The sequence below is a fragment of the Haemorhous mexicanus genome, chromosome 6, assembly GCF_027477595.1.
Source record: "Haemorhous mexicanus isolate bHaeMex1 chromosome 6, bHaeMex1.pri, whole genome shotgun sequence".
NCBI lineage: Eukaryota > Metazoa > Chordata > Aves > Passeriformes > Fringillidae > Haemorhous > Haemorhous mexicanus.
In genome coordinates this window covers 60,782,265-60,804,865 of record NC_082346.1, presented here as the reverse complement: position 1 = coordinate 60,804,865, position 22,601 = coordinate 60,782,265, and the positions used below count along the sequence as shown (strand labels likewise).

The 22,601-nt window shown below is 37.9% G+C and overlaps 1 protein-coding gene across 2 annotated transcripts in view; it reads left to right on the top strand.

The window, feature by feature from the left end:
- The window catches only part of PPM1A (protein phosphatase, Mg2+/Mn2+ dependent 1A), a 34,685-nt gene extending 12,388 nt beyond the window's left edge, over positions 1 to 22,297 (top strand). Inside the window, exons 2-6 of one of the 2 annotated variants that reach the window (XM_059850532.1) lie at positions 1,888 to 2,739; positions 4,460 to 4,577; positions 9,573 to 9,681; positions 12,314 to 12,371; positions 14,639 to 22,297. In XM_059850532.1, the coding sequence (XP_059706515.1) occupies positions 1,906 to 2,739; positions 4,460 to 4,577; positions 9,573 to 9,681; positions 12,314 to 12,371; positions 14,639 to 14,686 (1,167 nt within the window). In that variant the 5' untranslated portion in view covers positions 1,888 to 1,905 and the 3' untranslated portion in view covers positions 14,687 to 22,297. The remainder of the gene's footprint in view (positions 1 to 1,887; positions 2,740 to 4,459; positions 4,578 to 9,572; positions 9,682 to 12,313; positions 12,372 to 14,638) is intronic. The other variant, XM_059850534.1, reaches the window with a different exon arrangement.
- The last annotated feature ends 304 nt before the right edge of the window (positions 22,298 to 22,601 follow it).

Here is a 22,601-nt window from a genome sequence, read left to right as displayed (position 1 = left end):
AGCAGCATTCTGTAATTATTTTGATCACTCTGACTTCACTAGAGTTGCATGTGAAGATAAAAAAGTCTTAAGTCGTATTTTTTTCCTAGCAACTGCAGTAATGTGAACCTCCTGCATGTGCTTGGGACACAAGACACACGGTGCACACTGTTTTGTTGGTTAGTTACAGCTTGCTTGGGCATCAATATTTTGTGTTCACTTGAGAAGAGGCAGAATTCCAGAGCAGGGTTTGGGGTGAGGGGAAGCAGAGGTGAATCGCTGCTGCCATCCCCCTACCGCTGAAGTATGTGTTTTGTTTTTGTTAGCAAAGCATGTGAGCCAAAGAGTGCATAACCAGTCCCCATGCCTCACATTTGAATCGCTGTTGTGGTGAGATCAAATATAAACATTTCTTGACTGTTTATTTTAACACACATGTTTCAGAAAGGTTGACAGTGGCTGGAAGAGACAGTGTGAAGAGCTTTGTTGGATATATGGTGTCACTAATGGCTGATGCTGTGTTGCAGTGAAAGCATGCTATAAAAACGTGATGTTGTCACTTAGAAAGCTGGTCAGATATATTCCATGGTCAAGCTAAACATTTCTGAAACCCCTGGTGTACTGATTTTTCTGCTAGTGCAGCTGTTAGTTGGGGCCTCAGGTAAAATCTGTTTCTGAGGTTCTTTTCACAACTAATTTTTGTCCACAGTCTTCAAATAGAAAAGCTCATAGTTTTGTTTCATTACTTTGTATTGTATAACAGTGATTTGCAGACTCTTTGATGCTTCCCAAGGCATAATTTGCAAGTATGTAAAATGTGTGACCTATTTTGTATGATTTTTTAATAATGAATGCACAAATAAAGCAATGTGGATTAGAAGGGTGGGTTGGATGGTTAGGGTGTGAAAACCATGAAGATAAACCAGTCAGTTTACACTGCCTGCAAATATCACTTGTTCTCTTAAGCATGAATATTCACTGCATCGCATCCCAAGGAGGATGTGAAGGAGGAGAGGGTGTGCAGTGTATGGGTCTGGCTTGAATCTTGATTCACACAAGAATATACAATACATGTGATTTTATTTCCAAACAGATTTCCTCAGATTTGTCAGGGGCAGTTGTCTTTCAGTGAAGCATGAATACATGAGGGTTTTAAGTAAATCTGCAGCACAGACATCTGAGAAGCTGCTGCGTAATTTAACTGAAAATCTAAGGATGAGCTTTCACAAGATGGCTGAGCCAAACTAATGGCTTGCTGCTGCCTAAAGGGACAGCTGCTCTGTTCCTTCCCAGTCCTGCTGCTAGTTTATCCAGTGTTGCTTTTTCCTTTATGCAGACTATGGCATCCTCTTGGTCATTCTTGTAATTTATCTGTTTAAAAAAAGCCAAATAAGACTGAACCCAAAAACTCTGAAATCCCCTTCTTAAAAATAAAAACCAAACTAATCAGTTTGCTTTCATTTCCCCACCACTACCAGAAAAGCAGTGTTAGCAGGAATTTGTGGCCAGCAGGTAGGGATCTAGGGAATGCCAGTGTCCTGGAAACATTGAACTCTTTCATGGCTCAGTAGTTGCAGGGAACAGCCATTCAGATGTGTGCCAGTGAACAAGTCCTCTTTGAAACTGGTTTCATACATAGTTCTATTAGAGGCTTTTGTCAGAACCATGAATGACAGTGGACATAAATTTTTCAAGTAAAACAGCTGAAAATACAAAAATATGAAAAGTGCAGTTCAGCTAGTAGTAGTGTCCTTGTTTAAATTAGATGAAAGCAATGCAAATTTGACTGGAGAAACAGAAAAATCAGCTTTATAGCTGTGTATTTTGGGCATCTAAACATTACTTGTACCAGGATTTTTAAACAATATGCTTTAGAAATATCTTAATAATCCTTTTTTTCTTTTGTAGAACTGAAGGAAGGTCACCATGGGAGCATTTTTAGACAAGCCAAAGATGGAGAAGCATAACGCCCAGGGGCAGGGGAATGGGCTGCGTTACGGTCTGAGCAGCATGCAGGGCTGGCGCGTGGAAATGGAGGATGCGCACACGGCTGTGATTGGTTTGCCAAATGGACTTGATGGATGGTCGTTTTTTGCTGTTTATGATGGGCACGCTGGATCCCAGGTTGCCAAGTACTGCTGTGAGCATTTATTAGATCACATCACGAGCAACCAGGATTTTAAAGGGCCAGATGGGCCACCATCTGTGGAAAGTGTAAAGAACGGCATCAGAACAGGTTTTCTGCAAATTGATGAACACATGAGAGTCATCTCTGAGAAGAAGCATGGTGCAGACAGAAGTGGGTCAACAGCTGTGGGTGTCATGATTTCTCCCCAACACACGTACTTCATCAACTGTGGAGACTCAAGAGGTTTGCTTTGTCGAAACAGGAAGGTTCACTTCTTCACACAGGATCACAAACCAAGTAACCCGCTGGAGAAGGAGCGTATACAGAATGCAGGTGGCTCCGTCATGATTCAGCGTGTGAATGGCTCCCTTGCTGTTTCAAGGGCACTTGGGGACTTTGATTACAAATGTGTCCATGGGAAAGGTCCTACAGAACAGCTGGTCTCACCCGAGCCTGAAGTTTATGAAATTGAGAGATCAGAAGAAGATGATCAGTTCATCATCCTGGCTTGCGACGGTATCTGGGATGTTATGGGAAATGAAGAGCTGTGTGACTTTGTAAGATCCAGACTTGAAGTCACTGATGACCTTGAGAAAGTTTGCAATGAGATAGTTGACACCTGCTTGTACAAGGTAGCCAGACTTGAGAGAAGGAGTTTACTGTGCTTTCCCTATTAGAAGTTTATGAGCGAGCTAATAATAACTTTGCTTCCAGTCTATAAATATTCAATGATTTATGGTAACATGACTTTGACAGTGATGACCATGTTTCCTACAAAAATGGTGATAGAGGGGGAATGAACACACAGCAGAAATGTTTTTCTGGGTGGTTTTGGTTAATTAAGAGGTTATAATCATGTAGAGATACACTGTGATCAGTGGAAAGCTAGAAGCTAATGGGAATTTATGTGCAAGCTAAAGACAATAACTGCTCTTTTCTATTTCATAATGTACTTTACAAAACCTCAACTCTTAAGACTTAATCAGGCTAGAGAGTGTATTACCCCTTCCTAATCTTTCCTTGCTTTCTTGGGCACATAGTATTAACATTACTGTCATATTTACATCAAGATAAATGCAGAATCAGTGAACCTTGACTTCATATTTTGAAGACCTGGCTTCCTAAGTTAGTTTTTATTTTGGTTTAATTACTGTATTTCTTATTCACTGTTGTGTGATTCGGTTCTGAAGCCAGCTATAGTAGATGGAGACTCTTTGGTTTAACAAAATTATGTAACTTTGTCTGCATTAACTTCTACTTTGTATTAATAAGTTGCAGTGTGATGCAGTTACTGAGTTTCATAGCTTGATACTTATTTTGCAAAGGCAAACTGGAAGTCATAGAGCCAAAAAGCCAACTTTTTTCTAAAGAGACAAGACAACATCCCTGCTCTTCCAACATGGCTAACAGGATCATTGTTTCCCATCTGGAAAATTGTAATTGCTCTCCAGCACCTTGGCAGATTGATGATGGTTATATTTTTGGTTACTATTTTTCTTTGGCAATCCTAAAAGCAAATACCAGGAAAGGAACAGTGGCTTGTGGATGCTGTAAACTTTGCAGGAGCCAACTGTCAGCACCTCCCCATACCCATATACTGCTGTTTTGCACACTGGCTTGTTCTTGATCTTGCTGACATCAGTGGAGTTAATTAGTGTTAAAAGTTAAGCCTGTGGATGCATGTTTGTAGGCTAAAGCACAGGAGTATTGAAAGTAAACCAGTTACTTTGCATAAGCAGAATGTATTTGTATTTTTAAATATTCAAGTATTGGGGTTCCTTTATTTGGAGTATTAAATGTAAACATTTTTTGGGAAGATCTGGGTACCTTACAGCTGGTTTTCTAACAAATTCTCTCACTTTCAACTTTTCTTGTTTTAAATGAAAAGGAGAAGAAAAAAACCTAATAGCTGTGATTTTTAGTGGAAGCACTGTCTGAATTTAGCACCTTCCTGATTAGTGCTTTGAGCAGTAATGGTTTTGTTCACCCATTCAGCTGTTTTCCCAAAATGATTGGATGGCACTTAAAACAAGATGGAACACAACTTTGTAATTATACGTCACTCATTACTAATGTCAGTTTTTAGATGACAGTGGGGTGTCTGTAACTGTCTCCATGTAGTCTTCAGACCATAAAAGTGGGAAGCAATGACTGAAGAGTTGTACCAAATGAATGTGCCTGGAATTCTCTAAGGGGTACAGGGAAATTAATTCTAATGATAATATTATTCCATAATAGTGAAAGTTGGATTCTGATACCATATGATTTGTGAATTTCTGTATTTAAAATGCTTTGATGTCTGTTTAGCCTGGTGTGTATACATTTCTCAAATCATTTTTTCTTTTCCACCAGGGAAGTCGAGACAACATGAGTGTGATATTGATCTGTTTTCCGAATGCACCAAAGGTATCACCAGAGGCGGTGAAAAGAGAGGCAGAGTTGGACAAGTACCTGGAAAGCAGAGTAGAAGGTGGATCATTTAAAAAAAAATAAGTAACTTTGTTTCTAAACAGACCCCTGGCCCCCTTCCCCTCCCAACAATTAAACCCTTAACACATACAGGCTTTTTAATAGACCTTCAAGTGCCATTGGCCATCCTGTGTACCTCTGAAAAAGGCACTCATGTATGTCCTGAAAAAGTTCTGCTATGAAAGTCAGCAACCTGTAGCCCTGAAAATTATTCAGGATGGCAGAGAATTCATTTATGCCCAGTGTTCTTCCTGAGTCTGTTGACAGCACTAACTTCAGACCAGTGAAGCCTGGTTCCTGTCACATGGAATTAAAGAAAATAATCAGAATATCTTACAAAGTGTCTGTGAAGATGGTAATTTGAGTGCCATTTATAGTTAAGTACAAATCAGTTAGCTGTAATGTTTTATTATCCAGTAATAGTAGGGTTACATCTCGATTACTATGATCTTTAAGCACCTGCTTACATATTTACTTATTTGAAAGTACATCAGAAATTTTTCAGAGCTAATGTTTAAGCATTCATGACAAACAAAAGCTGGGAACTCATCTTACTCTGATAGTAACTTAAAAACTTTTCTTTAAATTTAGTATTTCAGGAGTTCTTAAACTTTAAATTGAAACTGCGAGTCTGGGGCTTTTTGGATCACATAAAATGATATTTGAAATCAAGTAGATTTAAATAATTTCTGATTAAAACTGCATTTATAGTGCCTTTTGATATTTAAAGCCAACTACATCTTGGAGTTTGTTTCTGAAATCTGAGACATGCTGTATGCATTATTTGCATAGGTTAAGTCTATTTTTGAAGTGGACTCCTCTATATGTTACAAGTCTAGTTATGTGTGTGTATACTTCCAAGAATCCTTAATAGCACACAGGGCACGATAGGCAGAGTTCTCCACAGCGATGGTAGCAGTGATTAGTAAGTTAGAGGAGTACATTATGCACTTTTTTCCTCCTTAACTTGCATGATGGTAACACAGGGCAGCTCCAGAAATTTCACAGAGAACTTGCCTGCATGGGAATTTTGGGCTCAGACAAATCCATGTGCAGTTTTAAAAGCACTTACAACCTGTGTAGGTGCTCCTGCAGAAACTACCACATTTTTCAAAGGCCTCACTTGCCAGCTCTCAGCAAACCGCATCTGTTCTACTCCTGAACAAATGCCCAGGCAGACATTTCTGTGTTTTAATCCCCACACTTGCCTGAGAGGAGAGGTTGGTGCACAGTCAGTGCTGGTGTGACTCTCCCTGGCAGCGTGGCAGGAATGTCCCAGTGCAGTCACACTGCGGGAGGGAAGTGTCAGCAGAGCAGGGAGCAGGTTTGCACCAGGCGTGTCAGGAGCTCACAGTGTGTGCCCACCCACAGATCTGCTGAAGAACAAGTGTGCTGTACATTCACACATTGATTCACAGCCTGGTAACTCTCCTTATCTGGGCAAGTGCTGCCTTCTTATCTTAGATATTGTGTCTGAGCTCAAACAAACCTGTGACCTAGAATATGAAAATATGATGAAGCCAAGGCTGCATCTTCAGCTGGCCTCATCATACCCCAGGAATGTTACAGTGAGGAAAGCTGGCATTTTTGTACAGCTGCTTCATTTTGTAAAGGAACAGCCTAAACACTGGACCTGCATGTGGTTATGGTACATACAAGGAATTTGGCTGCTGGTGCTTTGCATTTATACAAATAGGAAATTTGCAGGAATGATCAAAGTGTGATAATTGCATAGAGGCAGAAGGATTCTGTATGTAGTTATAAAGCACTTTAATACTAACTTAATGGGATGATGTCTGAACAACTTGAGGAAATATATTGTACTTCCTCTCAAGGGTCTTTGCTTAATTTTTAGAGTTATCCTCAATCTTTTGTCTGTTGTTGCACAAAAATATTATTTAAATGAATGAATATTTAGTAAACACTACTCAACCCAGCAGTGATTTGTATCAGCTGTTTGCAGAATTTGGCCTTTTAGAACTTATGCATGAGGAAAGTTGAAAGGCCTGAACCAAGGCAGAATTTCAAGAACAGGAGTTGATAACTTTGTTATTTAATATATAATTAACTAATTCATGTACCATTGCATTGTTTCTGAAGTAAGTGGATGATGCCTTATTGACTAGTAAGGTAGGACTGCTGCAGCATCTGAAACTTTATACACTACAGTGAATAATCTTGCTCTTATCTTAGGATACTATAAGAGTGGCAGTGCTTAACTTTAAAAGCCTGATTTTTGGCTGAAGGAACTAAAAAATATAAAGAGTACTTTTAGAATGATCTTACTAATCTGTAATATCAATTTAAATTTAAAAGTCATTAAAATGGAAACTTGGTCAAAATGCATATTACATATTTTTATGCACTTCAGTACTCTGTGAAGTCCAACAGGTAATGAGAGTCGATCCTTTTGAATGTGCATTTTTTTTCTGGTTGTATTTTTATCCCCTCGGCCCAGAATATACCTTAATACTGTTAAAAACTAGTGCAAATTTTAAGACTGAATAGGATTTAATAACGATGGTCATCTTGAATAAGGAGAGATGATTCAGATTTTAAAAAAAAGTAGAAACTTTTCTACTTACTATGTCACTTAAGACTCTCCTGATGTGTTTGTGGTCCAGATTTGTAGCTGCAACAAATAATGGAAGAAGCAGCAAGTGTGGAGAAGCATCCTTGTGCCATTACTTGCAATAAATCAATGTTACTCCTAAAGTATCATGTGAACTTCATGGTAGAAGTAATCAGTCATTCCAAAATGTGTTGCTATTATTTGCACTAATATATGTTATCAATGTGTTGACTCTAAAAAGAAACTTGTCTAAGCTTTTTTTTTCTGTTCTCATTTTTTTTCTACATTAAACCATTCCGTAATAGATATTCCCTGGAATATTTATACCTATGTAGAGATAAATAACTTTAAGTTAGCTGTTATATGTTCCTTCCCTAATTTTCACATAAACAAAGTTCTGGCTTTTTCTTAAACTTTGTATGGAATTCCCATTTTTTAATCCTTTATTTTAGGGTTGTAAGTACATTTTTCCAGTACTTGATGCCATGAAAATGTGTAGAAGGTTTAAAAGTAAATTAAAAGACTGGGGGGAGGGTTAAAGGTGTATTGAAACAAGATAATTCCAATAAATTAAACACAGCTAGCAGACCGACTCCATTTGTTGTGTCTTCAGTGTTCATTCAGTCTGTATCTATAGTTTTATCAAAATATAAATGTATTCATTTAGTGGAGACTGTATGTTAAATGTACTGCAGTTACAGGTTGTGAAACTGTGTAGTATAGGTCAACTATAAATTCCTTATTTTTGTACAGCAGAACTTTAGAACTAGCACAATGTAGCATATTCTAGATGTTCAAAATTGCACAATAAAGGAACTTGGCAAACCAAATCTGAGATCTTGGCTTCTTATTCAGATTTAAGATTCATAGATTATTCCTTTGCTAAATGTAAGATGGTAAAATGAACTTTGGCTGTAGATTTTGAGGAAATGGCAAGTTTTTGAGGTGTCTCTGGTGTGCAGTGTCATGTATTTAAAATTTAAGTTTTGAAGTAAACAGCTTAAAGCTTTGTGCTGCAGAGTTTGATGCTGGTTGAGAACTAGGCAGTGTTTCCACTATACCTTGCAAATAATTTACACAGCCTGACTGCAAAAGAGCTGATGGTTTTTGTAAACACACACAGCCCTGAAAAACCATTACATACACCAAAAGTAATTCACAATTGTTTTTTAGGTTTTGTTTATTTTGACTAAAAAGGACTGGATATATGTTGGTTTTTAAAGCTTTCAACGTGCCTTATCTCACAAATTATAAAATGGAAACTTGGTATGTTCTTCTGGAATTTAGGGCAAAATCCAAATGCTTGAGTATTTTTCAAAAGTGGTCCTGATGAATTCCAACTACTTTCAAACTGTGTAAATGCTTTATTAGAAGAACAGTGTGCATGCACATACATGCATGTATAGATGTGCACATATGTACACATTATTGTATGCATGTTGCAGTATTCACTTGAGGATGAAAGCACCAGGTCTTAATGATTCACATGTTTTGCAACTTCTGAGAGCTCATGTTTACTGAGAAATGAATGAGATGCATTTTAAAAAATGTTCTTGTTCTTTAAATTTCATAAAATGCCTGTTTAAGGAATGGCCATTCATACTTCTTCTGGTATGATCTTGAATGTCTTGAATTCAAATAAAACTGTGTGCTTTTGACTTGAGGAGAAAAGTGAAAAAAGCAAACACCAAAAAAAAAAAAACCCCAAAACAACCCAAACCAACCAGGCCCAAGAATAAAGTTAAAGGATTAATGTCTTGACAAATGTAGCTGTGGCTACAACACAGATTCTCTTCCCCCAGAAGCTGGAGTGGATCAGCTTTTAGTTTCTGCTCTGAATTTAAATATCTCCTGAGTTGAGGATGGATCTGTCAATTAGATGTGATGTCCCTGGCTTTTAATTTATGTGTAATAGTCCTTAAAATTTGCATGTTGCTGTAATGCAGTGAGGTACAAGTATTGGTTAATACACATACAGCCATGGGAATTACTTCTGACATGTCTAACCTTTTATTTCTTGGAAATACTATGTTATCTGTGATGGCACCAATATTTTATCTTGTGTTGCAGTGATAAAGGTGATGCTAATATCTGCCCCATGCCTTGGGAAGATATTACATCTTCTGTCTAACGTATAGCAGGAAAGCCATTAAAGATTTTTTCCCCACTGTTACTAGGTAGCTGTGTATTTCTAAAACCAAGTCAGCATGTGAACAGCAGTAAATCTGTGTCAAATCTGTTACAGGTTTTTACTTATGGAACCAAAGTTAACAATTACCATGTTGAGTACGGTCTGTCACTTGAATTTTTTTTTTTTTTTAATTTATTTTTAATGTTAAGCTGCCTTTTTATAAAACTGAGTGTTTCAATCTTTTGAAGTTAAATTTGGACTGCACTTACAAAAAAAGTACTTCTGATTCCCAGAGATCATAAAGAAGCAGGGTGAAGGAGTGCCAGACTTAGTCCACGTGATGCGTACGTTAGCAACTGAGAGCATCCCAAACCTCCCGCCGGGGGGGGAGTTGGCAAGCAAGTGAGTTCACATCAGTGTACGTGTGGGGTTTGATTTAAATCACAGTGTGACTGCAAGGCCACTCTTAAAAAAGTTGGGGGGCAGGGAGGGAGGAAGGGCACCAGGACAAAAGGTGGTGGTCTGTTCTCCAGTTTTTATTACTCAGTTGTTCTGGATGAAAAGGACAAGCCTAAGAATGGAGTTGACTATGAATCATTGCAAAAATTAAATGTCATACTAGTTTTTGGGAAGGAATGAGGGGTTTTTAAGGGTGGCCTGAGTGTCTGTTTTTTGTAATTAACTGGGGTTTCTGGGGGGATGTTACATTTGAACATGGGAAAATAATGCCCAGACTTGAATTACTTGGGTTGAAGTGTTACACATTTCAACAAGAAGTGATATGCATAAAATGTTTTGCTTGGCAGCTTTCTTTTCTTGTCTGTAGCCATGTTGTAATTGCTTAAAAATTTGCTTTTGTTCCTCTCTGCTTGTGACAAATCTGAGAGATAGAAATCTGTCAAAAAAGAAAAGTGGGAGGTTAAATTTGTAGCTTTATACAGCTGACTTTGTCCTTGAAGGTTTCAGTGGTGATGCTCTGTGGTTTCTCAAATATTCAGTCTTTAAGGAAGCCATGTGCTCAGCTTGTTTGCACCCCAAACCGAGTACTTTTTGATTCAAAAGATTCTTCATGAACCTGTGCTGTGTTAAAAAGGATTGGGCATATATGATACAGAATATTTTTGACCTTTCAGAGTATGATTTTTGTATTGTTACACCAAAATGTCAAGACTTCAGGCACATAATTGAATAAATTATAAATTTAAAAATTGAATAAATTATGAAGAGATAAATTGAATAAAGTATGAAGTGATAACTGTAAAGATGGCTTCTAGAAAACAATTTTGTTCCTGTAGGAACTGTTTGACTAGGAGAAGAAGAGATGGCAATTTAAAGTATAATAGCATCTATTTAGGATGGGCTGCTGTACTGTTGAAGTATGAGTGAGTCAGTTTCTCATGAAATGCAGCATACAAATTGATTTTTCTTCATCTCCTTTGGCTGGAAGTAGCATCATGGCTGTGAAGAAATGCTGAAGTGATGTGACCTCAGCAGGATTTTGTGTCTCAGTGATGCTAGTTTGAATAGAGACTTAGAGAAATATTGATTTAATTGGATGTTTATGTAACTTAAAGCACTCTTGCCAATTTGGAAGGAAAATAATGCTTTCCAAGAAACCTGCCTGTATTTAGAATCAAAGATACCTATTTCTTGAAAGATATGGGAAACTTTCCAATCCATTTATGTAATGCACCTTGTGTGTAGTTGCTTGATTTCATTGCTTTAAATCCAATCTCTTCTTTCATGCCCTATAACCATTCACTATGATGTTTATACATGGTAGTTCCTGACTCTTCAGTGTTGCAGGATGATTACAAAGCTTGCCATCTGCTTTTTTTCTTCTCTTGCACTCCTTTGTGATTGCTCTGCATGCATTCATCAGCAGTTTAAAGGTTGCTCTTAGAAGTTTGTTTTGCACCACAATCTGCTATTTCTCTACTTGGTTCTGCAGAAGGGGATCCAAAAGAAAGTTGCATTTAAAGTCCAATATGTAATTTCTGGTTTTTACTCCCCTCTTTCCTTCCTGTTCTCCCTTCAGAGTTTTTTCCTTATATACTGGGAAAGGCATAGGCAGCTTCTTCCTTCAGCCTCACATTCACTTGTGTTTTGGTTTTGGGGGTTTTTTTATTACCTGTTTTCAAGGGGGTTTTTGACTCTCAGTTTTTCACCCTATGTTAAAAGAAAGAAATAAAAATCTTGTTGCTCATTTGCATGTTGATTGCAAATGTATTCATATTTTATCAATCTATTTCTTTTCAGTTTTCTATTACTATTAGAAAAGTCAAGAATCTTAGAGATGAAGGGTAATTTCAAGCTATCTTTAGTATGCTAAGCAGGGGCCTTTTTGAAAGGAGATAACTGTAAAAATGCTTGAATTTATTTTTTAATTTTTTTTTTTACCACACAAAATTTATCTCAGTCTGAAGATAGAATACACAAAACTGCAATTTGTATTTTAATTTTTTTTTTTTAAGAAAAAATTGCAGGAGAGTATTGGCCATGTCATTGTACAAGAATACTGTTCTAGATCTATTTTTTTCATGTTTGCCCATGGAAAGTATTTTTTAGAACATAACACAAACAGAAATGTACTTCAGAATGTCATTTTTTTTGTGTCCAGAAAATAACACAACAATGTTCCCCTATGGAAGTAATACATAATGCATGCCATAATACATGGGACACTACTGCAGTGGTTTTTGGGCACACAAATGACCAGGACATTCAGTGTCCACTGATTTTTTCTGCTGCCCTTTTTCAAAGAGAAGACCTGACTGTCAGGTTGTGCCCTTTTCCTGCTGAACTCCAAGGGATATTCAGCCTTGTTTGTTTTAAGCCTAAAGGTTTTAAAGGATTTTTTGGAAAAAAAAAAAAAAAAAGGTTTTAAAGTGCTAACTTGCAGTAAAAATGGTTCTGTGAATTTGAAATCTTCTGAAGTTTGCATTTAAAATAAAATTGGGAATTTAGCTTGGGGGAAAAAAAAAGAAAAGCACAGCCTTAAAATCTTGTGGGTTTTTTGTTTCCTTTGCTCTAGACGGAGTGTGATTGAAGCTGTGTATAACAGACTGAACCCCTACAGGAATGATGATGCTGTAAGTATCTTTTCTCTTACATTCTCTTTCTCCCCACCCCAATTATTTGAGCTGTTTTGTAAAGAAGGATATTACAAATTCCTGTTGAAGACCCTTTCCCCCAAGAAAGGAATAACACTCTTGTGCTTTTTGGATTGTGTTTTGTAATTGTTTTCTGCTGCCTTCTGCTGATCATCATCTCAAAACTCCAGTAGGGTTGATTCATTTGTCCTCTGGAATTTCATTATTTCAGTCCTGCTTGGGTTTCCAAGTGCTGCCAAATGGTGAAAGAGTCATGGGGAGCTTTTTTCCCCCTTCTTTATAGGAGACATTTTTTCCTAAATATCTAGAAGAAAAATGCTATATCTAAAGGTTAAATTGATGTGTTAAGAATATATTAGTTTACCAAATGGACTGTGTAAACACTTTTATTCTTAAGCTTAGAGCATCTTACAGCAAGCAAACACTTTGGGTTCTTATATGTCACTGCTGAGGGAGACATCAATCCACTGTCAGGATGAGGGGAAGAAAAACCAAACAGTGAACATGAGCATGATTCCAGTGGCAATTTGATCACCAGAAACAACATTGTCACTGAAAATACAGTATTTCATAGAGCAGTTAAACTGATCCTTTAACTATCAGCAGAAATTTCTTCAGTGCCTGGATGTGACAGAAGTGAAATGTAGCCAGACATGAAGACTGTGCGTTGGCCTTACAACTGTGCACTAGTTTTATTTGGCAGCCTTTGTTCTATTTTTAGAATTAAAGTTCCTAAACAGGGGCTGAAAGAGGATGCTTTACCTTCAAAATACATTCTGTAGTATGTTGCTGTTCTACAAATGTACAGTACACAAACTTTGTGATCATGTTGGCAACTGGGATACAGAAATTTGCATATGGAATAGTTGGCAAGCAGCTCCTGCATTTTTACTCATGCTGCTTTTATTCTTCATTCTTGAAGCAACCATTTTGCTCTTTCATATAATTGCTCTCCTTTGCTACTTCTGGTCTTGAAGGAAAAGCTGGAGGTGGTACTTTTGCAAAGGGCAATTTCAGTTTGTGTTTTTTTAACTACACCTCCGTGCCAACTGTTCCTCTCTGGTTTGCAATGAATTCTGTGTGCAAGTTTGAATGAAGGGTGCAGAACTTCAGTGCTAAGAAATTATCATGTGTGGCATTGCTAGAGACTTAATTAGCCTCTCTCCTCTCCAAGGAGTCACTAAGGCAGTGCTTTTGAAGAGAATATTTCTACCTCCTGCAGCCTCAGTAATGATGGGGAGGTGTAGCTGTGGAAGCATCAGGATGAGCTCTTGTAAAAGCCCATCCTGCCCCTTAATTGCTTAGGGAAAAGGAGCAGATGATGCTGAAACCACCAAAGGTGGTGCACAGGAGCAGTTTGCCCTGATTGCTGTGCTGCTGATTCAGCTGTTACTTCAGCTGCAGAGCTGTGGCCCCACTTGCTCATGGTTAACCTGTGAGCCCACCTGATGAGGCTGGTAGAGAAAGCTGAATACAGAGCAGTCTAAGCAAGGGAAAGGGAAACAGGCCTGATACAAAGGCAAATGGATTAAAAAACACTTGGTAAAATTAAATACTGATTAAACCAGGATTTGGTTAAACATTTGTCAGGTTTATGGTAGTTATGCAAAATCTGCTGTTGCCTGTGGGCCTAAATGGAATGAATTTTTGGGATACTCAGGTATTAGATAGGTTGAAATACCAGCTGGTGTGACCATACAGTTATGACTTGGAGCACAACATGCTTCTGCTTTCAATATTTTTTTTTTTGTTATATACATTTATTTTTTCCCCCTTGCAGTTTTATTACCATCCAAAATTACAATTTCCTTCAGTTGCCTAAACTACACTTCTGTAACCTTAAATTAAAAGTGTTAAAATAGCTCTGAGTTATAACAGGGTGTCACTTGATGTCTGTATCTTCCCATGCAATGAGGGAGGGCTGAGAAGACAAAGGATGATAATGGTGATAACACATGACACGAGCACATCCTGCTCTTTTCTCACACCTGTGAGCTGAGAGTATCCATTTTGTTTTCCTTGTGACTACTCAGGAAATAGCTAGAAAGGCTCTGGAAATGCTTTTGAGTAACATGCCTAGGATCTTATTTTCAGGATTGATGAAACACTCGGTCATTTTTTGAAATTTCTTGATTCTGATGTTTGTTAATTAAGAATATGTGGGGTTTAGATACTTTTGAAAAGCTGTTTCTGAAAGGGGAGAGAAAAGAGACTCCTGAAATGATTTAAGTCTTTACCCTTTTCAGTCTGGATTATCCAGAAACTGCCGCAAGGATGGGCACTCCAGACTTTAAAGGGTTCCTTCTTTTTTCTTTAAGGATTCTGCCTCAACTGATGATATGTGGTAAAACTGCTCATCTAGCTGTGGAGTTCACCTTTCATCCTGCAAATGAAAGTGCAGCCCAACCTCAGTGACCCTTCTTAACATCCATCCTCAACCTTAATTAAAGAAGGGAATATGATGTGTTGGTGAGAGTGACTACAGCAGTACAACATCTAGCCCAGGAACTGATCTTTTTTGTAAAACAGACTTCTGTAAACGTGATTTCAAACCATAAATTCATGTTGTAAATCAGACTCCAGCAATTTATGTTGTATGATTTTGTTTTTGTAAAGTGCAATTGTCTTTGTACAAATGCTCATATTTAATTATGAACCGCTTTAAATCACTATAAAGGTTAGAAGAAATGTTTTGGCTTGTGTGATGCAACAATATATATCCCTTTTAAAAATCATGTTGTGGTTTTGGATTGCAAGGAGCAGCAGCCTAGCCAGCTAGGTGCTCAAGAGGTGCACAAAACTGTTAAAGATAACTTTTTGGTTGATATGAAAGCTGAACTCATGGGCAACCTACCAGAAATTACAGTGTGTGAATTTCGCTTGGCCATGGAAAAATAACTTAGGAGTAGTGCACATTCTTCAACAAACATACATCATTTTCTTGGATGCACTCCTGCTCTCACGTTGAGTCGAAGGGATTTGTAATTTGGAGTTCAGTGGGAGTTAAATCATGCCCTGTTAACAGTATGCTGTTCATACATGTACCAATCTTGGAATTAGAACACCTTGGTTCTTTGCACCTCTTTTTTCATTAACCCTTACCTGAAACTACTAATCACTGAGCACGAAGACAACTTTCTTCATAAAGTAGGAGTCTGCAGCATTTTTACAATCCTGATTGGCTGGGTCTGCTGCTGTTCCAAGAAAAATACTCTTGAATTCCATTTTATCAATAAAGCTTGATTTAACAAACAAGACATTTACCCATAAATGTGTAATTCCTTCTTTTCCTGCCTTTTAAAATGTCAGTGCCATTGTAAATGATATTTTACTTGTGGAAGAATATTTTTCTTAATTGGTAGCCCATTTTTAAAATGGGAAGGATTTTGATTATTGCCCAAGACATAGCCATATGCTAGAGGATGATGTGGGATTAATCCGTTACCCTATTTTTTACAAATGTGGGTTTTTTCAGGCTTTTTGGTGTTGGTTTTTTTTTCTCCTCCCTACTGAAGATGTGCATTGGTTTGAATTTGCCTACTGTTTGATAAAAATACATTTGTCAAAGCCTGACAATCTTTAACATTTTATGGTGTGTGTTTTTAATTGACCCTCTTACTTAGAATGAGAGACTAGTGGTTAAACAGTACTTGTGATTTGAGGTATAGCATGTTGACAATATTTAACTGTTTGTTGTTTAAAATTCTAATTTAAAATTTTATAAGATAATAAACTAATTTGATTTAAGCTTAGCTTTCTCCCATTGAGCATACGAAAATTAAGTTTTCAAGTCAGTCGTGTTTGCAAAACTGCTGTTTTGTGCACCTTGTATTGTCTTTTTGGTTGAGAATATTGTATTTAATATGTAGTTTACTCATTTAGTAGGCAGATTCCTCAAAAGGAAAATCAGTAAAACAAGTAGATTGTAACATTTACTGCAGTTAAACAGAATCAGAACTTGGTGTATAATTACTTTTTGATAGGAAAATGTAGTACAATGCATTTTGCTATATTTGTCTTTCCCTAACTTTGACATATACATATTTGTATATATAGCCTTAAAACTAATGCAGAGTTAGGGAACACTGAACAGTGAAAAAGTAACTTATAGTGTCTTGGAACTAAGTATAGTATATACCAGCAAACTTTTCTTTTATCCCTCTTGTCTATGTGGGGTGCTTAAACGTAACTTCATTGTATTCAGTTTGTAATCTGTTCAAGCATGAATGAAGAAAACATAAGCACTATTTGTATTTATAAATTTATAGCAATTTTTGCTTAAAGAACCAGTTCCTTACCTACCTATGAATAAATGCTTAAAATGTCTAATTTTGTTGTAGAGTGCAAAACTATAATGATGTTAAGTTATAGCTTCACAGGCACCTAATTAACGAGCATATTTAATAATACATGGCGTATTAGTGTGAAAAGCTAAACTTAATTTAGGACTAGGCAGATGAAGTTCTGTCCTTTTTTTTCATAGAGACTAAAGTTTAGTTTTGGAAACTGCAAAACCTTGAACTGGACTGTGGAACCTTTGAGTTTTAAACTATAAAAATCGGAAGCAAAACTGTGGTGTGAAAAGCCATACTTCAAACCATAATCACTTAAACTGTCTCAGTGACAAAGGAGATTTTTGAAGCCTCTTCTGATGAGATCTCCTGAAAGTTAGGAAGAAAATAATTCTGCTGTTGCTACAGGTGATGTGAGTAGGTTTGAGGGTAGTGGCAGAAAGCCCGTTTCAGGCCTTTCTCTCTCCCGCCTACGTTCAGCGTTTCGATGAGCTCAGAGCACTGAATTATGATGTATGCATAAACACTGCCATTTTAGATACAGACTTTGATTACAGAATAAACCAGTTAAGTATATAAAGCATCCTAGAAAAGAGGCAAGCTGTACTTTTTTCACTGCTCTGAAAACAAAAAGGCACTTTTGCACCTTTGTGCATCTCCTTCTTGCACCAGAAACTTTTTTTTTTTAAATGCTAAAAACATTAGCACCTCAGGGGCAAGGCAGCAATCTTTATTTTGAAATATTGTGTGCTATTTATTTCCCTCTTGGAAAAAGATTCATGTGTGACAAAAATGAAAATTGTGTGATGTTAACAGATGTATTTTTAAATACATGTTCAAATAGGATGGTCCCGATTTGCTTGTTTTTAAAAGGAAATGACATTTGTAAAGCTACTTTGCTTCGTATGCCATGCAACTTTGTTTTCCTTCTACATTTGACAGCTTCACTGGCTACAGTTTCTGTGAGTTTTGTTATAGTCAGATTAAATGTTTGGCTGATCGTTCTGGGAGAATACCTGTAACTGCTTTATAGACAACTGTTCCAAATAATTCTCGCTAATTCAGCATTGAAAATATGTTCAAGACAGAAGCTTCTAAAATGTGCTTTAAACCAGTGTTGGATGAATTAAATGCAGTGACATTAAGTAGGATCCTAGGTTTGCAAGGCTTTGTAAATCCTTTGTATCCGTAGAGACCCCAGTACTCTGCTGGGGCAGGAACAGAGCCTGAGCCTTTCAGCTGGGCTTGCTCTCAGCTGGCCCAGGAGCAACACCACCACAACCTTGAGGCACAGCCATCACTCAGTTAAACTTTGAGCTGGAGTCAGAATTGGAGAGGGAATTTCATCAGCTTATGGTTAAACTGCTCTGAGCTGTGGCAGGCGTAGGTTGTGTCAGTGAGGTGCCTGGTGAATACTGAGCAGCAGATGAGTCATGGGAGCACTTACCTTGAGAGTTCCTGCAGGTGCCAAAGCTGTTCTTTTCAACATTTACTTGTAGCAAACTGACTTCAATGTCCAGTACATTATATATTGTAAAGCTGGTGCTGTCACTATATAGGTTTATGTCTGAGCCATTTTGCTCAGTTCAGGAGTTGGAAGCTTAAGATGATGGAACAAAATTAGGGATCAGTTTTCACTTTAGTTGGTTCCCTGATAAGAATCCCGCCTTAATTTTATACACTGGGATAGGAGACACTTCCTACTGCATTCCATTTTTAGTAGTTTATGGTCTGAAGATGTGGTTTCATGATCTTAGGCCAAGACTAAACCATTGCTCCTAGTTTGCCCCTACTGCCTTTTTTTTGTGCCAGTGCTTGTCCTTAAGTGGGTGTGCAGTTAGGAGAAAGAAAAAACACTGTCCTCTTGAGCTGGGTAAATTGATAATCCAGCTGTGGGGTGCTGGTGCTAGGGAAGAATGGAGAGTGGGGAGACAGGACTGAGAGCAAAGGAATGCTTGCCCCACCCCTCCTGCCACAGTTTGGGAAACCACACCCAGATAAATGATGGCCTGTGTAGGGAGCATCAAAGCCTTTGCAGATCTTTCCCCACTTAAGACAAACATTTTACTTTGATAAATATTTATTTTCTTTAAACTGGAACCATCAAACTTCAGTCTCAATGTCTTGTGTGTGAGTTCTGTGCTGACAGCCTTCCTCTGTGTTCACATTCTCTGGAGGTTTGGAGCTCTGTCCTGTGGGAGAGACAGCATGGCTGCCACAATTAGGTTAATGATATGGTTGTTAGAGCTTACCTTAGTTCAATGTACATCAGGATTTCATCATGCCAGGATGTTCACCTCCATCTCTGCCTGCACCTTCTTGAGCTGCTTTTGTGCAGAAATGACTTGGTGTGTTTCAATTCCTTGGTATTTAAATTTGGCCATGTCTGAAAGGGGCTGACCTTTAGGAAAGCCAGTGCCCTTTTCCTCATCTTTTGTTAAATAAAGTACTTGATACAAACCTGATGTACCTTGCATAGGTTCAGAGACAGCAAAACTGTAGAGCTGCAGGGCTGTACCTGACATTCTTGTGTAGAAAATGAATTGTTACTTGGTGCCAAGCTTTACCAGCTATGAAGATAATGTCTCCTAGATAATGAGTGTGGCTCCTTGTTATTGCAACTACCTGTGTCTGAGGTGATCACAGCTGAGCCTTTATGGGCCACTTCAGGGTGTAAACTCTGCATCTGGCTAGAGAGGTTTTTTGACTCTCTAAGTGGTGAAAAGAGGCTCCAGACATGAATTTCCAGGATGCTGTAGCACAAAAAAATGAATCTGATTCCTGCTCTAAGCTGTAAGAAAGGAGCAGAATTTAAAAGTATCGCTCTGTGGCTGAATAATTTTGACTGACCTGTCTGAAATACTGACCAGAGACTCCATTTTTCTGTGAGCTTTTTCTCTGGAGTGCTTGCACAGTCTGCAGCTTTCTGCAGACCCAGGTGTGCACATCTGAAGCACTCTGTGGCCTTATTTTGCTTAATAACATTGCTTTATAAATGAGGTAGCAGCCACCTGGGCTGTGGCATGTGTTCTCAGGAGGTCAGGAAGCTGTAGGAAAACTTGAATCTTCTCTTTAGTATCATGGACCACTAAATGCATTCAAGTAGAAAAAAAATTAGACACGTTCAAAGTTGAGTTTACATTGTCTCCCATTGACAGTTTGTTTCTAGAAAAATGCCAACTACTTCTACCATTTACTAAATATGTGAAAAAAATGTCTGGAGCTTTAATCTCCTGATTGTGTCACAGTTGTTGACTTGTAGTTACTTAGGCTTTGTGCATATTCCTCATTTTCTCTGTGTTTTTGTTTGGTGTTCCTTTTGAGTAGCAGTAACACAGCTCTTTCTTTTCCCCATCTCTTGTACACATTCTTCTGAAGTCTTTGCTTCCAGGCTAAGGGAACAGGAGTGATATTGATGTCTTAGGAAAGTGTTTCAGGAGAGGCTTGCTTTAAATGCAATGACCACAAACCCCCTCAACTTTTGCACCACAAGAGTTGGGAAAGTGGGCTTAACTTAAAAAATGCCTTTTATAGAACCAAGAAAATCTGAAAGTGTCAAAACTTGGGTAGAAATGGGATGACAGGTCAGGTTTCTAGAGTGGTTTAGGCATAGCCAGATTTTTACACAAAACTTGAACTAATTCCTGCCCAAGTACTTTTTAAAATATCACTAGGCACCTGCTTTCTTATTTTTTCTTTCTTTTCCAAAATGGGAAGAATAAAACCAATGATCCTCACTACTGTGTGACCAGCCATTTGTCTGAGGGCTGGGTGCTGTGTCAGGCAGTACCAAATTCCTTTTTGCTTCCTTGAAGTGTTGGCTCTGAAGAGCTTGGTGGGAATGTGGGGTTTTTCCAGGTGGACAGGACTCCCCATGTGTGTTGTGAGGAGGCCTCTGGAATTGAAGGAGCTGCCACTGTTATTTATTTTGAGAAATACCTTTAGGAATAATGAGAAAACAGACTGGCAGGTCCTCAAGCATTCAATACTTTTATTCTGTTGATGTCTGTAGAGCAAGGTCCAGAGTTTCAATTCAGCTGTTGCTGAATTCCAGCCAGTCTGAGCAGTGCTAATACTGGACACCCAATTTCATTTTCACTGTTGGGAGTTCAGGCTGGATCACAATATTTCTGTTCACACTACAGGGGAAAATTAGAGTCAGATAGGCTTGGGAAAGTCAGGCACAAACTTAACTGTACTTCCTGCTGACGTTGATGGAGCTTTTGCTCACAACATACAAATTCTGCACAGGTTGTTAGAGCCTTAACTATCCCACTTCTCTTGGAATGAAAAACAAATGTAATTTTTATTCAGTTTAGGTTTTGAAAAAGCTTTTCAAAGCCAAAGGGAAAACAGTGGTAATGTTAAAAAAAAATGTTTGGTTAATCTGAGATAATTTCTTAATTCTTTAAATGTCTAAGATTTTTTTCACTTTTAAAACCTCAGAAGAGCACAGTTTAAGAGGTTTGATCTTTGATGCAGTGCTTTTAGCTGCAAACAAATGAAGTCAAAAATGACGTGTCCAGGATGGAAAGACAATGAGACCTTGAAAATGTAGGAATAAATGTGCTGAATTTACATAGAATTATATCCATGTCCAGTGATGGACTCCTGAAAGGTTGGAACTAGATGATCTTTAAGGCTCTTCCAACCCAGACCATTCTATGGACCATTCTGTGAAAGGATCTTTGACAGTGTTTATAAGGTAACTTTTTATTCTTGCTGAGTGTTGCCAGACTGAGAAGTCTGCTGCAATTTGGAATTTCCAGCCCTTTAAATTGGAAACTGGGCATGGCACACCAGAGCCCCCAGTGCTGGGATGCTGTTACCCCATGTTCCATGGGATAATGCCCTGCAGCCCATGGGAGTTGGGGTTTCCCAGCCTGGTTTTGCTGATGACCTTGGGCACCAAGAGTTAAATTGTATTTATTAACCACATCTAACTCTTTGGTGCCAGGAATCCACTTTTTGGAGTAAGTGCTGAATTATGCAAATGTTCTTGGCAAATGGTGCTGGGTATTTAACTGCTTGGAAATCTCAATTACTCGTGACCAAGAGTTGATAGGAGACAAAAGCTGAGATTCTCCCAGCCAGGGAGTGCTGCATATCTGAAAAGTGTGAGCTTTGACTTCCAGGACCAGCTGTTTGATAAATCTTTGTAAGCAGAGATTTTGGGTTCTAGCATCTGTCTTGTTCCTAAGACCACGTACAAACATGCTGAATTAGAGAGTTTTCACCTGTCTTCTCACAGAATTGACTCCACACCATAAGAGTCTCGTTTGTAGTGACATGCTGTGCCTGTCTTTTTAGAAAATTCATTACCTCTTTATATCTATTTTGTGGAAAGTGTAACTTTTTTCATTGATGACCTGTATAAATGTGTGTTACGAATGGAGAGATTTAAGCTTGAAAAGCATGTTTGCAGATTACACAGCTTCATTATGGAATTTATAAATTTAACAGAGTAATATACAAGAGCATAACTATTTTCCTTAAGTAGAATGTATAACAATATATAATAAATTATTCTCCACGTAGTTCACCCACTATTTACAGTTTTACACAATTCAAACTGTGTGTTTACAGAAAGTTCAATAAATGTATATTTTGTACTATGTACAGATTCCTGGTCCCAAAGAAAAATGTGTGAACTTAGTTTCTAACTTAACTTTTGAGATTGTACTTTTTTTTTTCTTTTTTTTTTCTTTTTTTTTCTTTTTTTTTTTGGTTTGGAATCAGTTGAACAAACCGCGTTACGCCTGTCGATGGTGGAGGCTTGCATTGGAGTAAACGGGAATTGGAAATATTTCTAATCTACAAAAGTGATTCCACTAAATAAAACAGGCAATTACATCGTGTGTGTGTATTTGAGTGCTGCACAAACCATCCTCACATCTCTGTTATTGTCCCAGATTTA